At 42.5% G+C, this 22101-nt stretch overlaps 1 protein-coding gene across 2 annotated transcripts in view; it reads right to left on the reverse strand.

Annotated features, from left to right (window-relative positions):
- Positions 1-18966, reverse strand: part of GALNT7 (polypeptide N-acetylgalactosaminyltransferase 7) — a 135950-nt gene extending 116984 nt beyond the window's left edge. The window contains exon 1 of one of the 2 annotated variants that reach the window (XM_070608021.1): positions 18635-18966. In XM_070608021.1, coding sequence (XP_070464122.1) covers positions 18635-18760 — 126 coding nt within the window. In that variant the 5' untranslated portion in view covers positions 18761-18966. The remainder of the gene's footprint in view (positions 1-18634) is intronic. The other variant, XM_070608024.1, reaches the window with a different exon arrangement.
- Between the last annotated feature and the right edge of the window lie 3135 nt (positions 18967-22101).

Below are 22101 nucleotides of genomic sequence, written 5' to 3' on the forward strand. Positions count from 1 at the left end.
CATCCCACAACTAGAAGGACCTGCAACTAAGATATACAACTATGTATAGGGGGGGTTGGGGAGATAAAGCGGAAAAAGCATTTAAAAGAGAAGACTGGCAACAGTTGTTAGCTCAAGGGCCAATCTTAAAAAAAAAAAGTCTAAAAGCCTAGGAGAAAAGACAATATTCAGCCCCTTTCCACTTATAGGTCAAAATAATGAATTCATAACAAATTTGCATAACTTAAGTATTTTTCTTTTAAGCACTCTTAAAACTATGTACAAATTATTATGCTCATCCAAGAAGAAGGAAAAGAAAGAAGAAAGGGAAAACAATACGTGTAAAGCTGCAAGTTAAACACTGCCCTAGGAGCTCTGATAGACTTCACCTAATAGAGGCACAAGAACGCTGCTATGAAGCAGACTGTGTCTACCTTACAGATGAGGAAAAGGAAGCTGGGAGAAGTCACTAGGCCAAACTCACTAAAGCTATTAACAGTGTTTACACCAGGATTTCAACCCATGTCAGAGTCCACACGCACTTTTACACTATACAATTGATGTCAGCTTTTCTTTTTAATCCGGCAGCTTGTCCTTAGGGAGCTACACGCTACACAGTAAGGTAAATTAAAACATCAATATAATTTCCCCAGGATATTTAGCATTCATGGCGATTAATATTCATAGTTATCAGCCTGATTATTTTTAAAAAGAAAAAACACGTATGTGGTTTAGATACCCTCATCCTCCCTGCTCCCCACCCCAACACAAATGACCTAGACACGACCTTGTACTATAGCAAAGCTCCTCCTCCTCTTAGATGGCACACCCTTCTCTTCCTACACAAAGCTCAAACGCCCTGCCCTACCCCTCAAGCTCTAGTACGGAATACTATAATCAACTTGAGTGTATCCTCCCTAGGAATCTTCTTTCATTAATTATGGACTTATTTGAGTTTTCCAAAATCTCAATGAGACTGACAAGAAACCACCACTAAAATATGAGATTACTCCGAAACCATGAGATGGTGGAGTCTCTTGACCCCAAACAGAGTTTATGTTTCGTATTTGACTAGCACACAGTTTACATAACAACAGAAACTGTCACAGTTCACACAACAGCAAAAGCAGGACAGGAGTAAACTCTGAGGCTTGCACAAGGAAATAATAAAAAACTTCCCCAGCAGCACAGATTTGACCTCCACTACTTCCTTGTAGCTGGCCAACACTACGAAATTCTAGGTTTAGTATTCCTGAGCTGTGCGTCTCTTTTGCTTGTGCTAAATATCCAATACGTTTTCATCCACTACACTGCCTGGGACAGGAAGAATTTAAGCAGTATTATAAAATCATACAAATGTAGCACCTATATTCTTAGAGGATCAGGGAATTCTCTCAGCAAAGTAATTGCAGTAATCCAAATCCTGAATTATACTACCTTTCCCTCTAAAATGATTTTTTCCACTTTTCTGAGACTTACTGATCTTCACTCAAGGCAGTAAGTTAGCCATCTAACAGACGTTGTCATTCCAAGATTCCAGGCACCACTTAGCACTCCATTCATTCCTTAAACATACTTGATGAGGTCATGCACACTGCTACCTGCTATCACAGAGCAATAAAGAGAATTCAACCAACCTAAGTCTCCGCTGGCAAAGCAAAGGTGATTTCCAAATGATAATGAGCAGACTGAAATGCAGCCAATTTCTGATGCTTTTTGCTTCACCCCAAACCAGTTAACTCAAGGTGATTTTTGTTATGTTTGTTGTTTTGTTTTTTGGGGTGTCAGTCATCTATTACTAATATGTTTTTAAACGTACACTTTCGATATCCTACCTAAAAACAGCTATCTGAGTATCAGTACTGGCCCATGGATTTAGAAAATAAAATAAGCAAATCAAGTATATATCTCAATGGAAGACACTAGACGTAAATCAAGAACCTGACTAAATAAGGCACTGTATATTTTCTGATCTTTTGTTACCACTTAAAAACTCTGACAAGTGGATCAATGCTTATAGTCACCTGATGAGAGGTAGTGGGAATGGAGAGAAGTAGACAGAAACTTCCACTTTCAGAATATTCACATTTCAAAGTATCAACAACACTGTTCTAAATCTGTTCTTCATTTTTTTTTTAATGTTCCACTTAGCAACTTAAATTTGATTTGATTTTTTTCACCACATATATGAGGCAATTTTAAATTAAGCCCACTCCAACTAAGGAAAATCTGCACTTTTTTGATGGAAGGAATCTCCTGCAAGAAAACCAAATCTCTAATCCTTCCATTCCTAGTCATATTTCACAGGATGCAATAGCTTCTTAGAGCATTGTGTTAAAAAAAAGTGAGGTATGTGAGAGGCATTGTGGGGAGGTGGCGTGCAGAGATTACAGAAAGGGCAAAAAGTTTTAAAAAAAAAAGGTTCATTATCTCTAATTTTAGAAATGAAATTTTATTTTTTCATTAGCACTGACTCATCACTGGAGTGATGAGTCTGACAGGACTGCGAAGGTTTGGTTATCTTTAATTAAAAAGAACTGGGTATATTCAAAAAAGGCAACCTCTGCTTGCGTCAGAAAATTATGAGTCAGCTGCTAGCCTCACCATTCAGAGGCGACATGCTGTGTGCCCAAATGGCAGGCAGGTTGTCTCGCTACCTTGCAGACAATAAAATACAGGTGCGACATTTTTAACTTTGAAAGGATCATTCTCACATGTAGCACCCACTGGGACCCAAAGAAACTGACCACTCAACAAATGTCTCATAATCAAAGAAAGGAATCCTCTGTCCCAAGGGAATCCTCTGTCCCAAGGGAGAAAAAAATAGTGGAACAGATTGCAGTTATTTTCATGGAGAATTGAAGGAACAGTAGGAAAGGTATCACGATTCATCAGAAAACAAAAATACTGAACAAATATATATATATTACCTTTAGTTTCTGATTTTCTATAATACTAAAAATCTATTCCTTAATTGTCACGTACAACGTCTTTTTAGCTACTCTGCGTGTTTTACCAGCCCTTTTAAGTCATAAATCATTACACAAGACATGTTTGCTTTTAAACACAAGTGCCTATTATTTAAGCTAAAGAATTAGATGCAAATCAGAACACATGTTTCAAGCCATTCGCTTCATCTTCAGGAAGTGATTTTTGCCAACACATAACAAGATTGTAACCTTTACTTTTCTCTTAGTGTTACCAGTAATTGAGCAGAGGTCAAGGATGAGAACTGCCTCTTATGAAACATGATGGTACCAGCATAAAACTAGTTAATAGACTCTCTGGCTGCAATTTTCTTCAATCTAGTCACAGGTACAGGTTGCTCAAACAAGAGTTACTGGCACTCTTCCTCTGGTTGCAATTCACGGAAAGTCAAATAAAGCCACATTCACTAACACCTTCCTCAGATTTCAAAGAGGACGCTGGGAAAAATAATCTGACAACACCCATACAGTGCATATATATTTTGACCTATACTTCAGATGACGTCAGCCATCCCTTTCTCAAGCTAAGAAACAAGGAGGACCTGGGAAAAGGCATGGTATTTTGGGCTCTGTTAACTTTGCAGGTTTGACATCGCTCTTCAAAATTTTCGAAGTTAACAACTGTGCTTACATGTACTCTACATTTATTTTAAAATAGAAGTTACACATGCCATGGTGTAGAGTCTAAATCTTAACTACAAAGAGTTGTCTTAATTTCACATAGAAAATGTACTCCTTTAAAATACCAAGGTATTTGGAAATCACCCTCTTTGAGCACATTTTTAGAATAGAGAATTTTAGAAAGCTAGTTGCTAAAAGTATTCTCTTTACCACCCACTAGGATCTCCCTGGACCATAAGCAAACATTTTAATTGACCACCACACTGGAAACACTCTCTTCCAAGCTTCTTTTACAAACACCGGACTTTGAATTTCCTCTGAGGCCATCACACAGAGACAACAGTTAATGAAACTGTGTGCCTACATTTCCCCATTCTACCAATCCTTTGCTTAAATGTTAAAATGTAATTATATATTTTAAGTGATCAAAGTTTCCAATCCTGACAGTGATCTTTTAGCTTGAAGAACTAAACACTCTACCATAGCAGAAAAATCTGCATGTGTAAAGTAATAAGATTTCAGTCATTTCCATTCCATTACTCTAAAAAGCACTTTATAGTCATTTATTCTGTACCATAATTGAGAGCTTATTTGCCAAAAATCTAATGGATTTTTTATTCATTTTGAATCACTCTGGCAAGAGTTAGTAGACTTTTGAACAGTGTTTTAAACTTTCTTTCAAAAGAAAAGATGTAAAACCCTGCAAACAGATTGTAAAGGTAACAAATACTAAGACTTACACAGGACAACTTGTGGTATTAAAGACTAATTCTGTTCGATTAGATAAATTTTAAGAAGCATAATGATCAAATTGTTCTAATAATTGCACAGCAAAATATTAAATTGCCAGAAAAAATATTGGGGAAGAGGGTTGGATTTAAGTCATCCCATAAATAAAACCCATCCCTAATCATAAGCCAAATAGGTGAGAAAATGTCTAAGACAAGTTTTGAAATGGCTATATAAAGTGGAGCTTTGATTTCATAGGTACACGGGCTGTTATTGACAAAGCACTCCAGTACAGTGTAACATACTGCATGGGAAATTTTTCTAGGCAACTATTTCCCATCACAGATATATATTTTTCATAGCAGCATTAAACAATCGAGCAAATTAAAATATCTTAGTTGATTTAACTCCACTAGATTCTCCCTGAGCCACTTTTGAAATGTTTATACAATTAACAAACTATAAAATAAACAGAAATGGAATCTACATATCATGCTCCTCCCTTCCGATTTTCTGTCTCTGAACATCTTTATCCAGATAGCTTTGATATTTTCTGGCAAAATGAAACTTGCATGACTCAAGTATACTGATGGTTTAGTTTTTTGCTAGGTTTATAAGGGAACTATTTTTCTAATAACAGATGTTGACAAAATGTGTATGAAATGTTTACTTTAAAGTCAACAAAGTAAAATTATTTAAAATGCACTTGTAAATCCTGACAAAAAAATCTCTAGAGCACTTCAAATTTCATGACTTAGGGACTTTAATTTTCATAACGTATAACTGTACTTTATTGTCCTTTTTCTATTTAGCCTGTCTAAAGAATTTATCAAAAAAGAAATTCTCACAGAAGCATAAAGATACTGTGTTGATGTTATGATATCACTTCTCCACAAGTGTTAATGTTTCGAATTCTGAAAGACTGTTGGAAAGTGTCTCTTACACCACATTAGGAGCCTGTGGTACTGCTTCACTTCAGTGGCTGGACTCGATGAGTTAGTCTCAAATCAAAGTTTCCACCTGCAGGACTCAGCCATTCACATAGTTGTAAAAGCTACTTGCAAGTCTTGCTCACATTTGAGTATCTTATCACGGTTTTTTAAAAAAATTTTTTGGTGTTTTCATTCAAAGAAAAATCAAGAGTCAAAGAATAATTACAGTCTAAGAAACAGAAACACTGGCACACCCACCTCTCATAAGAATGACAAAAAATTTTTTAGCAGTTTCTCAGGTAATGTCTACTTAAGACATGCTTACTCTTTAATTAACACCAACTCTTCCTATAAGATGTACACATCACCAGTGAGTACATAGTTTTCAAAGTAACTACTTCAATCATTAAGCGCTAAAGCATGTTATAAAATATTTTATACAGGGAAGAACTACAAATGCTAAAATTATGTTTAAGCCAGATAATTGTTAAGCATGTAAGTTTACTATTGAAGAGAACAGCATACCTCTCGAGGCCCAAATGTATTCTTAAACCCATGGACTCAATAAAAGATTAAAGAGGAAAGAAATGATTAGGTCATCTATTCTATTCTATTCTCCTGCAGAACTACTCCCAATAGTATGTGATTTAATTTTAATTCATCCAGCTTAAAACATCCTTGGTAATAACAGATTCCAATTGCTTTGCTTGGAAGCCTATTAGCAGACTAGTTGATATTGATATAATACTGCGGTTAATTGTACCTTCTAGATTTGGGAAACCAGGCTGCTCTGCAGCAATTCCATAAACCTAATTAGATAATGCAAAGTTAATTTTTTCCTCAAGTTTCAGTGTACCAGGTCTTATATTCTGTGAACTGAATCAGGGCTCCCTGTTGGCATGTTTAAATGCTTCTCAGGAGCAACGCTGTAAAACGCTACGAAGGCTGGGGAGCCCAGAAGGGAGTTTATAATGGAGCAGAAACGAGAACATTTCTCATTTTGAAATATTCAGGATTCTTAGCAAATGAAGCAACTGAAAGTTAGTTCTTCCCTCTCCAAAAAAGACTTAAGCCCTGGGTAATTGCAGTTCAAGTTGTCTCAGCGTTGCTTTCGCGATCACCGGACTGAACTAGAATTAAACAGTAGACCTCATCTTAAAAAACAAATATTACTGAAATGCTGAACATACAATTTCACTATTCTGTTTTCTCCTTTAATTACACATAAGCCAAATTAATGGATTAAAAACCAAAAATTGCCTAATATTCTCAGGTAAAATTTCTTTTCCAACTTTAAATATTAAAATGTTCTTCTAGTCACAGCTTTACATGTTACTGGATTTCAGACTAAAATAGAGTGCAAAAAATGCCTAACATGTATTCTAATCACATTTTAGTAGAATGTGTATAGTATTTATAGTATATATTATCACAAGTACATGATTATGGTTCAGCTTGAAATACATATGTACAACTGTGTCTATATATACACCCATGGTGGTGGGTGGGGGGAGGGGGAGAGGCACCCAATTAAGACAGAACAGACATAACCCAAAATGTGCTAAGTTCCCCTTTGGTAGTTACTGTTCTCTAATAAAACCCTTCCTCTTCTAATTGTGTGTTTCCTCTAGCAAAGGCGACTGTTCACTTGAATTTTTTTTGCATCTGAGCCAGTCTTCCTGGGTCCTCATTTTTACTGAGATGCTGGTGAAGATGCCACTGTATCCCCATCTAGACCCAGGCACTATGGGTTTAGCAGGCAGGTGAACCTGCTTCCACAGCCACTTGCTGCATCCTTAATTCTAATGGGTTCTTGCTCAAATATTGCAGCATTTGAAATTATTGCTGGTCCTGTCCTTAAATTATCTTTGCCCATGTTTTCTACAGGGCAATGTTCTCTAAAGCATTTCCCTCCTGCCTGTGCCTTCTTTCATCTCTGCCCCTCCCAGCACCTAAAAGAAGGCATTTTCCATGTTTCTTTTTTCCTACCCACGGTTTTCTCCTCCATCCACATACACTGCCTTAATCTACGGATCCAGTCCCCGAGCTTCAGACATGCTCCTGCCAATGATTTGCACACTTTGCATCCAGTTCTGATTCCTATGCATTGCACATTTGCATTCCAGTACCTTCACTTGACTGACCTGTGGTTTGTAAAATACTATACGCCCAAACCAAACAAGTGTACACATCCTTTAGACCAGCACTTCTCAAAGTGTGATCCCTGGACAGCAACATCAGTGACACCTGGGAATTAGTTAGAAATGCAAATTCTCTGCCCCACTCCAAACCCACTGAATCAGAAATTCTGGGCAGGAGGCCCCAAGTAATCTGTGTTTTAACACACCCTCTAGGTGATTCTGATGCCTGAGGAGGTTTGAGAACCACTGTTTTAGACAGTTCTATTCCTTCTAAAGGCATCAGCATCCTCGCTTCCCCATTTCATCCAGTATGATTCCTCCTCCCTCCAGCTACACTGGGTAATTCTACTTTCTTACTGTTCTTCTCCTAGTTTAGGCCTCATCATGTTCTACAGTGCCATTTCTCTCCTCACTGAAATCTAGCCTGCACTGTTTCCAGATTATTCCTCATAACCCAGCTCTGACCATACACAATATTCAGGGTTCAGATTTTGTTTGTCTTTCTAGGGTTCTCTCTCCCATTCCTCCCCTCTGCTATCCAGTCTCCCAACCATGAAGCCCCAGGAGTTGCCACAATCTTTCCCGCTTTTGCTTACACTGTTCCTCTTTCCTCATGTATTCGTCCCTCCAACATGCCCTTTCTAAGATGAGCTCTGACAGCACCTAGCCCCGCAGACTAGATGCTGCTTTCTCTGGGATCCCACAGGACCCAGGAGACTTAGCTAATACAGTTCTTGTCTCACCCACTGCAACTGTTATTTGTGTGTTTGGCCCAAAAACCTGTGGCAAAAAAAAAAAAGGTTATTACTCATTTTGTTTATCTAGGACCATATGTAGTAAGTAAGATTAGATAATTTATCATCCAACCCAGAGCCCTGCCAATTCTACTTCTTGAACATTCTATCCTCATTCAAACCTCAGGGGCTTTGCAGTTCCTGTTCCCTCTGCCTGGAATGCTCTTCCCTCAGAATTGCATTATAGGCTTATACTCATTCTTTAGGCCTCAGCTCAGCTATCACCTTCCCTGAGTGGTCCCTTCTGCTCCTTTCTCCTTCATATTATCCTGTATTGTCTTCATAGAGTTTCTCCCTATTGCCTCTGTGTCCCCCTTTCAATGTAGTCCACATGAGCTCGTCTATGTTGTTAAAATCTGCAGTGTAGGGTCAGCGAGCATGGCTCTGAAGCCAAAACACCTGAGACTGAATCTGGCTCTACCACTTACTAAGTAAATGACCGTGGGCAGTGAGTTCACCTCTCTGTAAATCAGTGGCCTCATCTATAAAGTGAGGATTACATTAGACTTGCATTAGAGGGTTACTGTTACAATTACACAACACAGTACACGTAGAATGCTTACCTGGCACAAAGTAAAGATTCTATATATGTTATCTATTATCACTGCTATTATTTACTACTCTGTAGTATCTCCAATGCCTAGAGCAATAGATGGTACTTGGTAGACACCCAATAAATATTTGAAATATTTGGGTGAATTAGTGAATCAAGAGCTGATGAGTCTCTCAACATAAAAAAAGGGCATATGTGACAAATCCACATCATACTCAACATCGTACTCAAAAGCTCGAAGCCGTTCCTCTCAGATCAAGAACAAGGATGCCTGCCCTCACCACTTTTACTCAGCATAGTGCTAGAAGTCCTAGCCACAACAATTAGATAAGAAAAAGAAAGAAAAGGCATCCAAATTGGAAAGGAAGAAGTGAAACTGACACTATTTGCAGATGACATGATACTATATATAGAAAACTCTAAAGACTCCACCAAAAAACTAGTAGAACTAATAAATGAATTCAGTAAAGTTACAGAATATAAAATCAACACACAGAAATGTTTCATTTCTATACACTCACAATGAACTATCAGAAAGAGAAATTTAGAAAACAATCCCATTCACAACTGCATGAAAAAGAATAAAATACCTAGGAATAAATTTAACTAAGGAGGTGAAGGACCTATACCTTGAAAAGTATAAGACTTTGATGAAAGAAATTGAAGAAGACACAAATAAATGGAAAGATATTCTGTGCTCATGGATAGGAAGAATTCATATTGTTAAAATGTCCATACTACCCAAAGCAATCTACAGACCCAATGCAATCTCTATCAAAATATCAATGGCATTTTTCATAGAACTAGAACAAATAATCTTAAAATTTATATGCAATCACAAAAGACTCCAAACAGTCAAAGCAATCCTGAAAAAGAAGAACAAAGCTGGAGGTCTCACACTCTCTGATTACAAACTACACCACAAATCTACAGTAATCAAACCAGTATGATACAGGCATAAAAACTGACACACAGAATAGCTATAATTAACAAGACAGGAAACAACAAATGTTGGAGAGGGTGTGGACAGAAGGGAACCCTTGTTCACTGTTGGTGGCAGTGCAAACTGGTGCAGCCACTATGGAAAGCAGTTTGGAGTATCCTCAGAAAATTAAGGATAGATCTACCATATGATCCAGCTATTCCACTGCTGGGTATTTATCCAAAGAACTTGAAAACACAAAGGCATAAAGATACTTGCACCCCTATGTTCATTGCAGCATTATACACAATAGCCAAGACTTGGAAGCAACCTAGGTGCCCATCAAGGGACGAATAGATAAAGAAGATATTTTTATGTGGTATTTATACACGATGGACTACTACTCAGCCATAAGAAATTACGAAATCCGGCCATTTGCGACAACATGGATGGACCTTGAGGGTATTATGCTGAGTGAAATAAGTCAGAGGGAGAAAGTCAGATACCATATCATCTCACTCATAAGTAGAAGATAAAAACGACAAAAAAAAAAAAACATAGCATTGGAGATTGGACTGGTGGTTACCATTGGGGAAGGGGGGAGGGGGGAGGGCAAAAGGGGTGATTAGGGTCACATGTGAGGGGATGCACTATAATTAGTGTTCGGGTGGTGAACATGAAGTAATGTATACAGAATTCGAAATACGATGTACATCCGAAAAAAATAAAAATTAAAAAAAAAGAAAAAAGAAAAAAAAATAAAAACTGACACAAATCAATGGAACAGAACAGAGAGCCCAGAAATAAACCCACGCAAATATGGCCAATTAATACATGACACAGGAGCCAAGGATACACAACGGGGAAAGGACAGTCTCTTCAATAAATGGTGTCAGGAAAACTGGACAGCTACATGCAAAAGAATGAAACCGGACAACTATGTTATGCCATACACCAAAATTAACTGAAAATGGATTAAAGACTTGAATTTACAACCTGAAACCATAAAATTCCTGAAGAAAAAACACAGGCAGTAAGCTGTTTGACATCAGTCTTAGCAATATTTTTTTGATCTCCTCAGGCAAGGGCAATAAAAGCAAAAACTAAGCAAATGGGACTACATCAAACTAAAAAGCTTTTGCACAGTGAAAGAAACCATCAACAAAACAAAAAGGTTACCTACTGAATGGGAGAAGTTATTTGCAAATCGTATATCCAGTAAGGGGTTAACATCTCCAAATATACAAAGAACTCAACTTAATATAAAAAAAAAACCAATCCAATTAAAATATGGGCAAAGGACCTGAATAGACATTTTACCAAAGAAGATATACAGATGGCTAACAGGCACATGAAAAGATGCTCAGCATCACTAATCATCAGGGAAACGCAAATCAAAACCACAATAAGTTATCACTTCATACCTGTCCCTCACACCTGTCAGAATGGCTATTATCAAAAAGGCAAGAAATAACAAGTGCTGGCAAGGATGTGCAGAAAAGGGAACCCTCATGTACTGCTGGTAGGAATATAAATTGGTACAGCCACTATGGAAAACGGTATGGAAGTTCCTCAAAAAATTGAATATGGAGAGGCCAGCCTGGTGGCGCAACGGTTAAGTTTGCACGTTCCAGTTTGGCGGCCTGGGGTTCACTGGTTCAGATCCCGGGTGTGGACCTACACACTATTTGTCAAGCCATGCTGTGGCAGGTGTCCCACATATAAAAAAAACAATAGAGGAAGATGGGCATGGATGTTAGCTCAGAGCTAATCTTCCTCAAAAAAAAAAAATTGAAAAGAGAACTACCATACAAAGCAGAAATTCCACTTCTGGGTATTTACCCAAAGAAAACAAAAACACTAATTCAAAAAGATCTATGCATCTCCATGTTCACTGTAGCATTATTTACAATAGCCAAGATATGGAAGCAACCTAAGCGCCCATCAATAGATGAATGGACAAAGAAGATGCGGTATATATGCAATGGAATATTACTCAGCCATAAAATAGAACAAAATCCTGCCATTTGCAACAACATGGATGGACCTAGAGGGTATTATGCTAAGGGAAATAAGTCAGACAGAGAAAGACCAATACTGTAGAATTTCACTTACATATAGAATCTCAAAAACAAAACAGATACAGAGAACAAACTAGTGGTTGCCCAAGGGGAGGGAGGTGAGAGAATGGGCAACATAGGTGGAGTGGATCAGGAGGTACAAACTTCCAGTTAAAAAATAAATAAGTCATAGGATATAATGTACAGCACAGGGAATATAGTCAAAATACTGTAATAACTTTATATAGTTGACAGATGGTAAATAGACGTAGTGGTGATCATTTTGTAACGTATATAAACGTTGAATCGCTATGTTGTACTTCTGAAATATAACACTGTATATCAATTATGCTTCAATTAAAAAAAATTGATGAAGAAATGAATGTCACCGCTCCCTCAACTCCAGTTTGAAAGCTTTCCAAAAGCTTCGGTAACTGTTGAATTAAAACCCCAACACAGTTCCTGAGTCCACCATTTAACTCCCTTCAAAATGTGGCCGAAACTCACTTTTCCAATCTTAAATTTCACCACTTTTCACAAAACCAGACTTCTCTCAGGTCTCACCATATTCCTTTAGTCTAGAATGTTCTTCCCTGCATCTCTGCCTGTCCAAATCCCACCGACACTGCAGGTCTAGCCAAAGGCTGTGGCCTCTGAAAAACCCACCTCCTACAGCTGTGTAAGGACCTCCTTTTTATGACTGTTACATCTTCACACACAGGTTATCTCACTAATGAGAGGGGATCGGAGTTTGCGTCCTCGCCATCTTTACTTCTCCAGCACCTTGCAGGGAGAAAAGCCCTCAATACATTATTTTGAGTGAAAATGGATGCCTGGAGATTGGGAGATATTGTAAAAAGGCCTGACTTTATAAATCAAAAGAAACTTGCTGTTAATATGGATACAACGTCTACTGCGTGGTTATTAGGTCCATGCCTGAGTAACATCTTTATTATGTCAAAACTTTCTACGTCCTCTACTGTACCGTACAGTATCTCCAATGCCTAGAGCAATGGATGGCACTTAGTAAACACTCAGTAAATATTTGAAATATAGAGTGAATGACCGTCATGTTTATTGTAACATAACTATATCTCTCAATTCTTACCAATAATTCTGTCCACATTGTTAATATATATCCCACCTTCCCAACCTTGCCCGCTTCCACCAGCAAAAACCCAACTATAAAACCAGTCCTTTTAGGGGCTGGCCCCGTGGCCGAGCGGTTAAGTTCGCGCGCTCCGCTGCAGGCGGCCCAGTGTTTCGTTGGTTCGAATCCTGGGCGCGGACATGACACTGCTCATCAAACCACGCTGAGGCGGCGTCCCACATGCCACAACTGGAAGGACCCACAACAAAGAATATACAACTATGTACAGGGGGGCTTTGGGGAGAAAAAGGAAAAAATAAAATTTAAAAAAAAAAAAAAAAAAAAAAAAAAAAATCCTTTCATAGCCTCAAGACACGTCCTATTCCAGAAATTTTAAATTCTTAATTTAACTACTTTTCTCCTGTCAGATTGTACATTCATTTTCAGGAGTGAAAATCAGAATTCAAACTATGAACAAAGACAATGATTTAGGTGGAAGCTGAATAATCACAATCATTTTCCTACATTCCATAGCTATTCAAATCTTGCTGACCAATCCTTTATAACTCAAGTTAGAATTTACAAGTATTCTGTTTACAAACGGCCCAAGTTCAGAATTCTGATTTTCATTCATGATGCATTATTTTCTCTCTTCCTCTGTCTCCACTTTGCTATTGACTGATCTAACGCAGCTTATACTGAGATCAAATTGTAGCCCACACCTTATCTCTCAGTCCACACAGCCAGCCTCAGTCACAAAACAGTTGTCCAAATTCAACTGCTGTCCAACAGTTTTCTTCCTTTCTTTCCTAATAGCTGTGCACTCTCTGAAGGGGCACTCTAACCCTTCTCCCCCTTCTGGTTAGCTATTAACGAAATATATCCCATGATAGCTCTCACAGTGTTTCCTTATATTGCTATTGGATTAAGGAAGCCAGGTCATGCGAGTATTGCATCTTTTTCTTCAGCTGGGATGTGATCCCTTTAGTTGAGGTATTCCCGTATTCTCCAATGGGGTCTTACTGGAGGCGGGAGGGAATGGAGAGGTGTGGTAGTACCCAGATCCATGCTGGATCTTCGAGCACTGGATGGGAAACACTTCCATAGAACCCTAAGATACAGCAATTTTTAGGAATGTTTGCATTTCCAGGGTGTCCAGACCTATAGGGGAGGCATAAATTAGTGCTTCAGCCCCTTGCGAGATGGGGAGCTACTCCATGAGCAGGAAACACGAAGCCTGTCTCCAAAGGACTCAGTCAGTGGTTTCCAGGCACCTTTAAGAAACATGAAAGCTTTTGATTCTGACCATGAAGAACACACATGTACACAAAAGTCTGCGATAATTTCAGCAGGTCTATAAAGCCCAGATTTCTTAGCCTTGGTAATGTGGCAGTTTTTTTATTGTGTGGGTAAGAGAGGAGAGCAGAACAAAAACCAATCCCGAGGCCATTCGCCTGGGGAACTCAGACAACAGTGACCACTTAGGACACGACACTCAGGCTAAGTGATAGCTCCATCCCTGACAGCATAAAGGGAGCTTCCATTTGACATAAACTCTCTACGTGGAGGGCAGAGTTTTCCAGGTTGCAACCAAGCCTCCCTGAGAGAAAAGGCTTCGGTAAGGTGGAACTTGCCCACGACAGGGTGATCAATTCAGTCACTCATCCTCTTTTAAGCGATTTTCCTTTCAGCTGGTCTTAGCTTGCTTATCACTCTCTGCCTAGGAAAGGTCCCTGAATTAGTCCTACTATGTATGATCCGAGCCTAAGCGGCATTAATGGTTTGACAGAAGTAGCATTTGCACATACAGAGACTCACCAGTTCACACCCAGCTTCTCACCACCGCTGAACCTGCTATACTAGAAAGGCTGAAGATCTTTCAACGTTTCCATTACAAACCTTTTGCAGAGGCTTTGATTCAACTGGGAACACTCACTCAGGGCTAAAACCTGGGTTAAGTGGTCTGGGAGATACTACACTTTACGTAAATAAGGAACTTTCTGTACTTTCCAAGTGCTAAACAGATGGTCTTAATAAATGCTGACCTTAGAACATCCAGGGTACTAAGCCTAAAGAATTAAGCTTTACCACAATCACAAAACACAACATAAGAATGTATGAATTTTGTCCTCTGCACTGTCAATGTGACAGATCTCCCACCATCCTAAACCTCCTGACACCTTCTTCTCCTTCACTCCCACATCCAACACCTGGTCCTGAGGCCTTTGCATCTTTAATAGTTCTTGAATCAATTTGCTTTTCTGCACTTCCACTGTCACTCTGCCAATCCAAGCACCAGCACGTCCCCCCTGAACTACTATAACCTCCAACAGGACTCCTCTTATCTGCTCTTGCTCTAAAGCACTTCATACGTCCTGCAGGCAGCCAGAGTGTTCTTTCCCCAAAACACAAGTCTGATCTTGTGTCTCCCCTACTTAAAAACCCTTCAATGGCTTCCCACTGCTCTAAAGACCTAATCCTTAGCACAGTCTACAAGACCCATACTACCTACCTTTGCATTCTCACTTGACCTCTCTTCTCATTCACCATGTTCTAACTATAGAGTTCTTCTTCCAGTTCCTTTGTTCACCATACTACTACCTCCTACCTCAGGACCTTTGCACATACTTCCCCTCTCAGGAGTGCCCTGGGGCCCCATCACTCAGATAAACAACTACTTTTCTTCAAATCTTCAGATTTCAACTGAAAAGTCATTTCTTCAGGGGCCAGCCCTATGGCATAGTGCTTAAGCTCGGCACACTCTGCTTTGGTGGCCCGGGTTCACAGGTTTGGATCCCAGATGTGGACCTACACCACTCATCAGCCACGCTATGGCAGCAAACCAAATATAAAGGAGAGAAAGGCTGGCACAGATGTTAGCTCAGGGCTGATCTTCCTCAGGCAAAGAGGAAGACTGGCAACAGATGTTAGCTCAGGGCTAATCTTCCTCAGCAAAAAAAATTTTAAAGAAACAAAGTTATTTTTTCAGATCAGGTTTTTATGACCAAGCTCCTCCATTGTCTTACCCCCTATGGTTTTTCTTTACAGCATGTAGCACAGTTCTTATTTATAGATTTGTGGAGTCTTGATTAATGAGGTTTTCGTCCCCTACTAGACTTCAAGATCCATGAGGTTAGGGCCAAGGAGTGTTTCCTCAACCACCAGCACTGGTACACAGTAGGCACTCAAAAATATTTGTTGAATACATCAAACCATACACAACAGAATATGACTTGAACAGTAAGATCATTTTCCACATCGTTCACCTCAGAGAAACTGAGCAAGAGGCCCAGAGATGGGAGAGAGAGAGGAAATGTGATTCTCATGTCTTGACCACGGGTAACACGTTTTGCAATAGAGCCCTCCATGGCTGGGCAGATGGCAAAGAGGAAGTAATCTAGGTAAAAAAAAAAAAAAAAAAAAAAAAGAGGACCAGGTTGCAACAGACTTTCGTGCCTGAAACATTGAAAATACAACAGAAAAAGTGGCACAGGGTGGAGCCACAAGTACAAGCTTGTTGGAGTAGAGGCCGAACCTATATTTGGTCAATTGGATTGTTCTAGCCTATCTCAGGCCATTTACAGGGATCCTAAAAAGCCCACATTAAGTGTCTCACAGCAGATGGAAGTGTCTGCAATCATAATCAAAACAAAAGAACCAGAAAGGAAACTCAGGAGTCAGAATCTGAGTTCTGGTCAGGATCTTCCCCCACCAGTAGGAGATGTTCTTCTAGCGCCCTCTCTCAGGAGCTTTGAAGTTCGTTTTGATGAAAGGGAGGCAATAGTTCCTTATTTGTGCTCCTATGATTCATAAGCTGTGCCTTAAACTGCTTGGTTAACATTTGCCTGCAAATTTAATAAAAGCGTTTGGCTCTCCTGACACATGAGGCTTCTTCATAATGTTAATTATGCTTTAAAGTCCTAAAAAGCCAGCTTCTGTCTTTGAGAAATGAGAGAAATTACAGTAGATCCACTAACTACCAAAAAAGCTGGACCAAAAATCAAGATGTCATCACCTCCTACAGCTATTAATCGGGCATTGTGGCTCAGTACTTACTATGTATCAGCACTAATAAAATATTTCAAGAGATGGGCACTGAGGCTCCACCACCTCTTTAAAAGGCTTGTCATCTGAACTGCAGGGCATTCTGAATATGGGTATTTTTGTCAGTCTTTCCAGGATTTCTCTCCCAGAAAATAGTTTTTCAACCTTTCTCGCTCTCTCCAAAGGGCTATTTGACGACTTAAATACTCTCAAACAATTGCAATACTCAGTTGTCTTTTGTCAAATCAATTTGAAAGGGAAATCATAAAGAGGTCACCATTACTCCATGACAGATGAGAGCCTTGAAAATTCGGTACTTTTTACAATCATTCATTTAGATGACTTCGAGGGGAATCCACCTCAGATATCATAAAGAGATTCCACTGCAGTAAAGACTTCATAGACTAAAACTTAAATCTTGAGAGGGAACCTAACCTCATCACATAGGCAGGCACGGATAAGGAGACCTCTTCCTGGGATTTACTCTTGAAAGGAAGCCTTTCTCACTCTACTTCCTGATGCTAACTTTCCAGAAGGAAAGTTAATAAAGGAGGTCACGCAGATGCAATGCAGATAATATTTGCAAAAGGCACTTCACAACAGAGCACAACCGCTCCCACGGCCGCTCGGTGGCCCTGAACTCCAGACTGCCTCCCTTACCCCAGGGCGGCGGGCCCAGGGGGCTCTCCCGCCTCCGGGATGGGGCGGGGGGTGCGTGGGGAGGCCGGCACGCAGCCGCCCTGTTGGGTCAGCGACGCCGCAGTCGCCGGTCCCCCGCCCCCCCCCGCCGCGGCTCACGGTAACTACTGCTCCGAGGCGCCTGACTAAACCCTCAAAGACAAGGGACTGTCATCGCGAACCGTTGCGCCCCGGGCGGCAGACAGATGCGTCCCAGCGGAGCGCTGGCAGCTCCCCGGCGGCGGCCGAGCGGCGGGGCGGGGGACAAGTTAGTTTCCCGGCCGGAGCAGCCCTGCCGCAGCCGGGAAGGGGACTCGCTCCCAGTCCCCGGCCGGGGCCGGCCCGAGCGGGAGGACGGGCGCGCCGCCCACGACAAGGGGCTGCCCGGAGGCGCGCGGGGCTGAGCACGGGGATGCCCCTCGCCAACTGCCGCACCCCTGGCCGGGGAGGCGCGAGGCCGGGCCGGGCCGGGGCGAGAGGCCTGAGCTGCCCAGCGCACCCCGTCTCCCGGCATCGGGGTGGAGGGGGAGGCGGCGCGCTCCGTAGGAGCCGGAGGCGGGGCGCCATCTCCCTCCCACTCCCGGGCGGGCGGGCCGGCGCCTGGGGGAGCCCCGGGCGGCGAGCACCCGCGGACGGGCGGTGGCGGCGGGGAAGGCGGGACGAGGGGCCTGGTCCCGACCGGTGGTGATGGCAGCGGCGGCATCTCGCCTCCTTCGGGCCTGCACGCGCCACAGGCCGCAGCCTGGACCCAGCCCGCGTCCCCGGGCCCCGGCCGCGGCGGTCCCGACCCGGAGGATGGGGGAACCCGGCGGCTGCGAACCCCCCGGAGCCAGCGCTCCGCCCGCTCCGCCCCGCAGTCCCGGCGTGGAGCGCGGGTGTCGGCGGCAGAGCCCGGGGCGGGGAAGTGCGAGAGGAAGGGGCGGCGAGGGGGCGGGCCGGCGGCGGCGGCACCGGGAAGAGTGCGCGGGGCTCGGCGCCCCGATCGGCCCGCGCCGGCCCGGCCCCACCTGCGGAGCCCCGCCGGCCCCCGCTCCCGCCACACGCGCGCGCAAACAAAACAAGTTGCGGGTCGCCGTCGCCGGAGGGGGCGGGCGGGTCACTCACCCTCATCCTGCTCTGCGGGCTCGGGTCGTCCGGCCGCGGGGACAGGGAAGACCAGAGGACCACTAGCCCCAGGAAGCTTCCCACCACCAGCAGACTGCGTAAGATGAACCCAAGCTTCAGCCTCATCTTCCTCCGGCGGCGAGAGACACACAGCCCGGCGCAGCCGCCGCCACAGCTCTTCCCTCCCTCCTTCCCCCTCCTCCGGCTCTCCTCCTCCTCCCTCCCCCACCCCTGTCGCTTCGGCTGCCGCCCTCTCCGCCGCCTGCCCTTTCCAGCTCCAGATCCGGAACTCCCCTCGGCTCTACCTTCCCCCGTGCTCTTCCCTCCGCCCCCTCCCCGCAGCCCGCAGGCTCGGCCCGCGCTCCTCCGCCACCGCCCCCCTCCCCCCGGCGGCCTCCGCAGAGCGCCGAGTGGCCCGGGAGCCTGGCTCTTCTAAGCGTCCTTTCTCTCTACCTGCCCCCTTCCAGATCCGCAGTCCCCTTCTGTCCACACTGTCCACACGCACCCCCTTCGCAATGCCCCTGTAACTAACTTACACTTTCCCCACTTCTGCTCCTTAGCCTTTGCCCCACAGCTCAGCTCTTAAAGCTTCCAGATTCCCGAACTTTTATTTAATTATGGGCCGTAACTGTCCTTAACGCCCGTGCCCTTCAGGATCTCCCGGCCCGCCGCCCCCGTCCCCGTCCCCCGGCGGCCCTGGAGCGGTTCTAGGCTGCCCCCTCCCCCCACGCCCCCTGCTTTTCTTACACCCACTGCCCGGAGCCCCCAGCCGCAAGGCTTGCAGGAAGCAAACCAGGAAGTCAGGGCTACCGCTGCAGCAGCAGCAGCTCCACGTGGCTGATTTATAGCTGAGAGGATTTTTTTCTTATTGATTGTTCTTGCTTTTTCACACAGCTCCTTAAGGAGGTAGATTTGCAACCGAAAGGTCCTGGTGTGATGTGCAAATATCACTGGACTGGAGGAGCTCACTGGGAACGCCAGTATTTCACTTTCTCTTTAGCTAATTAGAAGAAAGCCCAGCTAAGTTTCTCTTCGGAGATCCGAGGATTTCGGGTGTTTAAAACAACGCTCCAGTCTCATTGTCTCCCCCAGACCCGATTTTTACCGCTTGATGGAGCTTCCTTGATTTGTTTTTGAAACGCCTTTTCTGCTTCTGAGATCTAAATTATACAGGAAAGCATACTGACAAGTCTTTAGCCAGATGCCCCACCCTGAGGGAATAATTTTTTTATCTCCCAATAAAGATGTCAGTCACTTTATTATATTGCCAAGTGTATGTAATTACCTTATCCGTGTACTGTATCTTAAACTAAGTTGAAAAGAATGTTTAGTATCTTATCCTGAGTTTCAGGGCAGTGAAGGTAGATCCTTCTTCCTGATATTGTTTCATATCTGCTCGTACCTTAAAACAAGTGAAATCTGGTTATTTGAATTTTTAGAATGAAATAGAGAATTGGAATCATCAAGATAGATAAAGAATTGTACTTAATGTGCTTTATAGTTTGGATTTCACTACCTACTATATTGGGGAATTCTGTAGAGTCCATCATTTCAGAATTTTCACAAAATGTTTGAAGTGAAATCCTCGTGCACCACATGGGGGAATGTAGAATATAGTTAGATATATTCTTGGTTGGCTCAATAATTGTACACAGTATTGCGTGTAAGCCCAGCATACAGAGCACCTGGAGGAGGGGTTCCGGGTGTTGGACACAAATCCCTGACTGACTCAGCATTTTCATCAACCGCTTCAGTTAAAAGCCAGTTAGTTACCTTTAGTATAAGATGAGAGAAACTTTGCTGAAGACTTTTTGGTGAAAAAGACCTGGAATATTTAATTGATAAAAGTATGAACCTGCTGGGTAATGTAGAAAGCTAATGCCCCACTCCTGGGTCAATTCAGATCATTGTTTGGACCCAGGAATAGCCTGTTAATGCATACCCCAGTGATTCTGGTCCAGGTAATCTGTGCACCGCCTTCAAAGAAAACAGTGAAAGGAAGGGGTGCTTGGGGAAAGATTCATTTGGATAACTTTGGAAGGCAAGAATAGGATCATTTGTGCACCTGCCTTGAGCTGTTCAGAATGAGGAGGACTCCTGCAGTAGACAGGTCCCTAGACAGAGGCTGGGCTTGGAACAGGTGACCTTCAAGGGGTCTTATTCTGATCACATGAGAGAATAATCCATTTGAAAGCAGCAGCTGAAGTCCTTCAGGAGTAATTAAACCTTTCCTTTGTACTCATTTTCGCAGTCAGAGGAGACAGTTTTTTATTATTAAAAAATAGGAACTTTTATTTTTACTATTATGAACATAGTTGGGCAGGTTATAGAGTTGAAAGTGTTACTTATCACTCACTAAAGTGATCAGAATGATTCTTGGGCAGAAATAGTATTCAGAGAAGATCTTGCCTCCTCCCTTTAGTTTTGAGAACTTAAAATATGTGTGAAAGGGCACAACGTTAGAAATTGACAAGTGGATATATAATTGTAAAAGCTCATGTTTCTCTGAGTCCAAACAATGTTTAAGAGAAACTGTATCTTAAAACAAATGCCCATTGCAACATTCGCTGGGAGACAACCTCTGTAGAGTTGACACAACTCTATTTAGAAAATGAGAAGCTACATTCAAAGCTTAGGTCAAGGTCAGTCACTTAACCTCTCTGAACCCAGGGCTCTTATCTGCCAAATAGTGATTACAATACTCACAATATTGTCGAAGGAATAATGGAGGTCAAGTACATATGCAAATATAAAGTACAGCTAGTGTGATGGAACAAGCCTCAGTTGTGTGTGGGTATAATTCTTTTTTTTAATGAACGCTACAGTTATTGTATGACAAGGATTGTTATGCTGGAATATTTCTGGTTTGTCCAACCCAGGGTTCACTGAGGAAGAAGGTAGAGACTAGAACTGAACTGGAGGGATGTAGGGTTATGGGGTCACATGTGGTGGATGGTGACATGGTACCTTCAGCTGGGAGGCCAACTGGGGGCTCAGAAGCAAGGTAATTTGAGGGAAGAGAATTTTTCTGAATGCCTAGTGTGTGCAAGATGCTTCACATTCATTACTTCGTTTAATGTTTACACAACCTGAGTGAGGTTGGTATTCCTGTTGTTCTCAAGCTGGGGTTCAAAGCAGGTCTTTGTCACCTTAGAATTCTTGCCACTACGTACATACTCCTTGCCGAGCTGTACTAGCCTTTTGGACCTGGAATATAAATACGTTTTCTCAGACGGGATGCAGAAGGTCAAGGTCTAAAGATTTGTTAGTTTTTTCGTTCTTTCCCGTGCCTGCTCTGTTAAAGGGGAACCCACCCGAGGAATTGTGTCCATTCTCAGGCTGCAGTTTAAAGGTGTAGGCGCACACTGGACTCACCACTCCCTCCTTCGTTGCATATGCTGCAGCAAAGCTGAACTTTGGAGTTTCTAAATGTGTCTTGAACTCCCTTGCCTTCAGGCCTTTGGACC

Source organism: Equus przewalskii, chromosome 2 (assembly GCF_037783145.1).
Source record: "Equus przewalskii isolate Varuska chromosome 2, EquPr2, whole genome shotgun sequence".
NCBI classification, from domain to species: domain Eukaryota; kingdom Metazoa; phylum Chordata; class Mammalia; order Perissodactyla; family Equidae; genus Equus; species Equus przewalskii.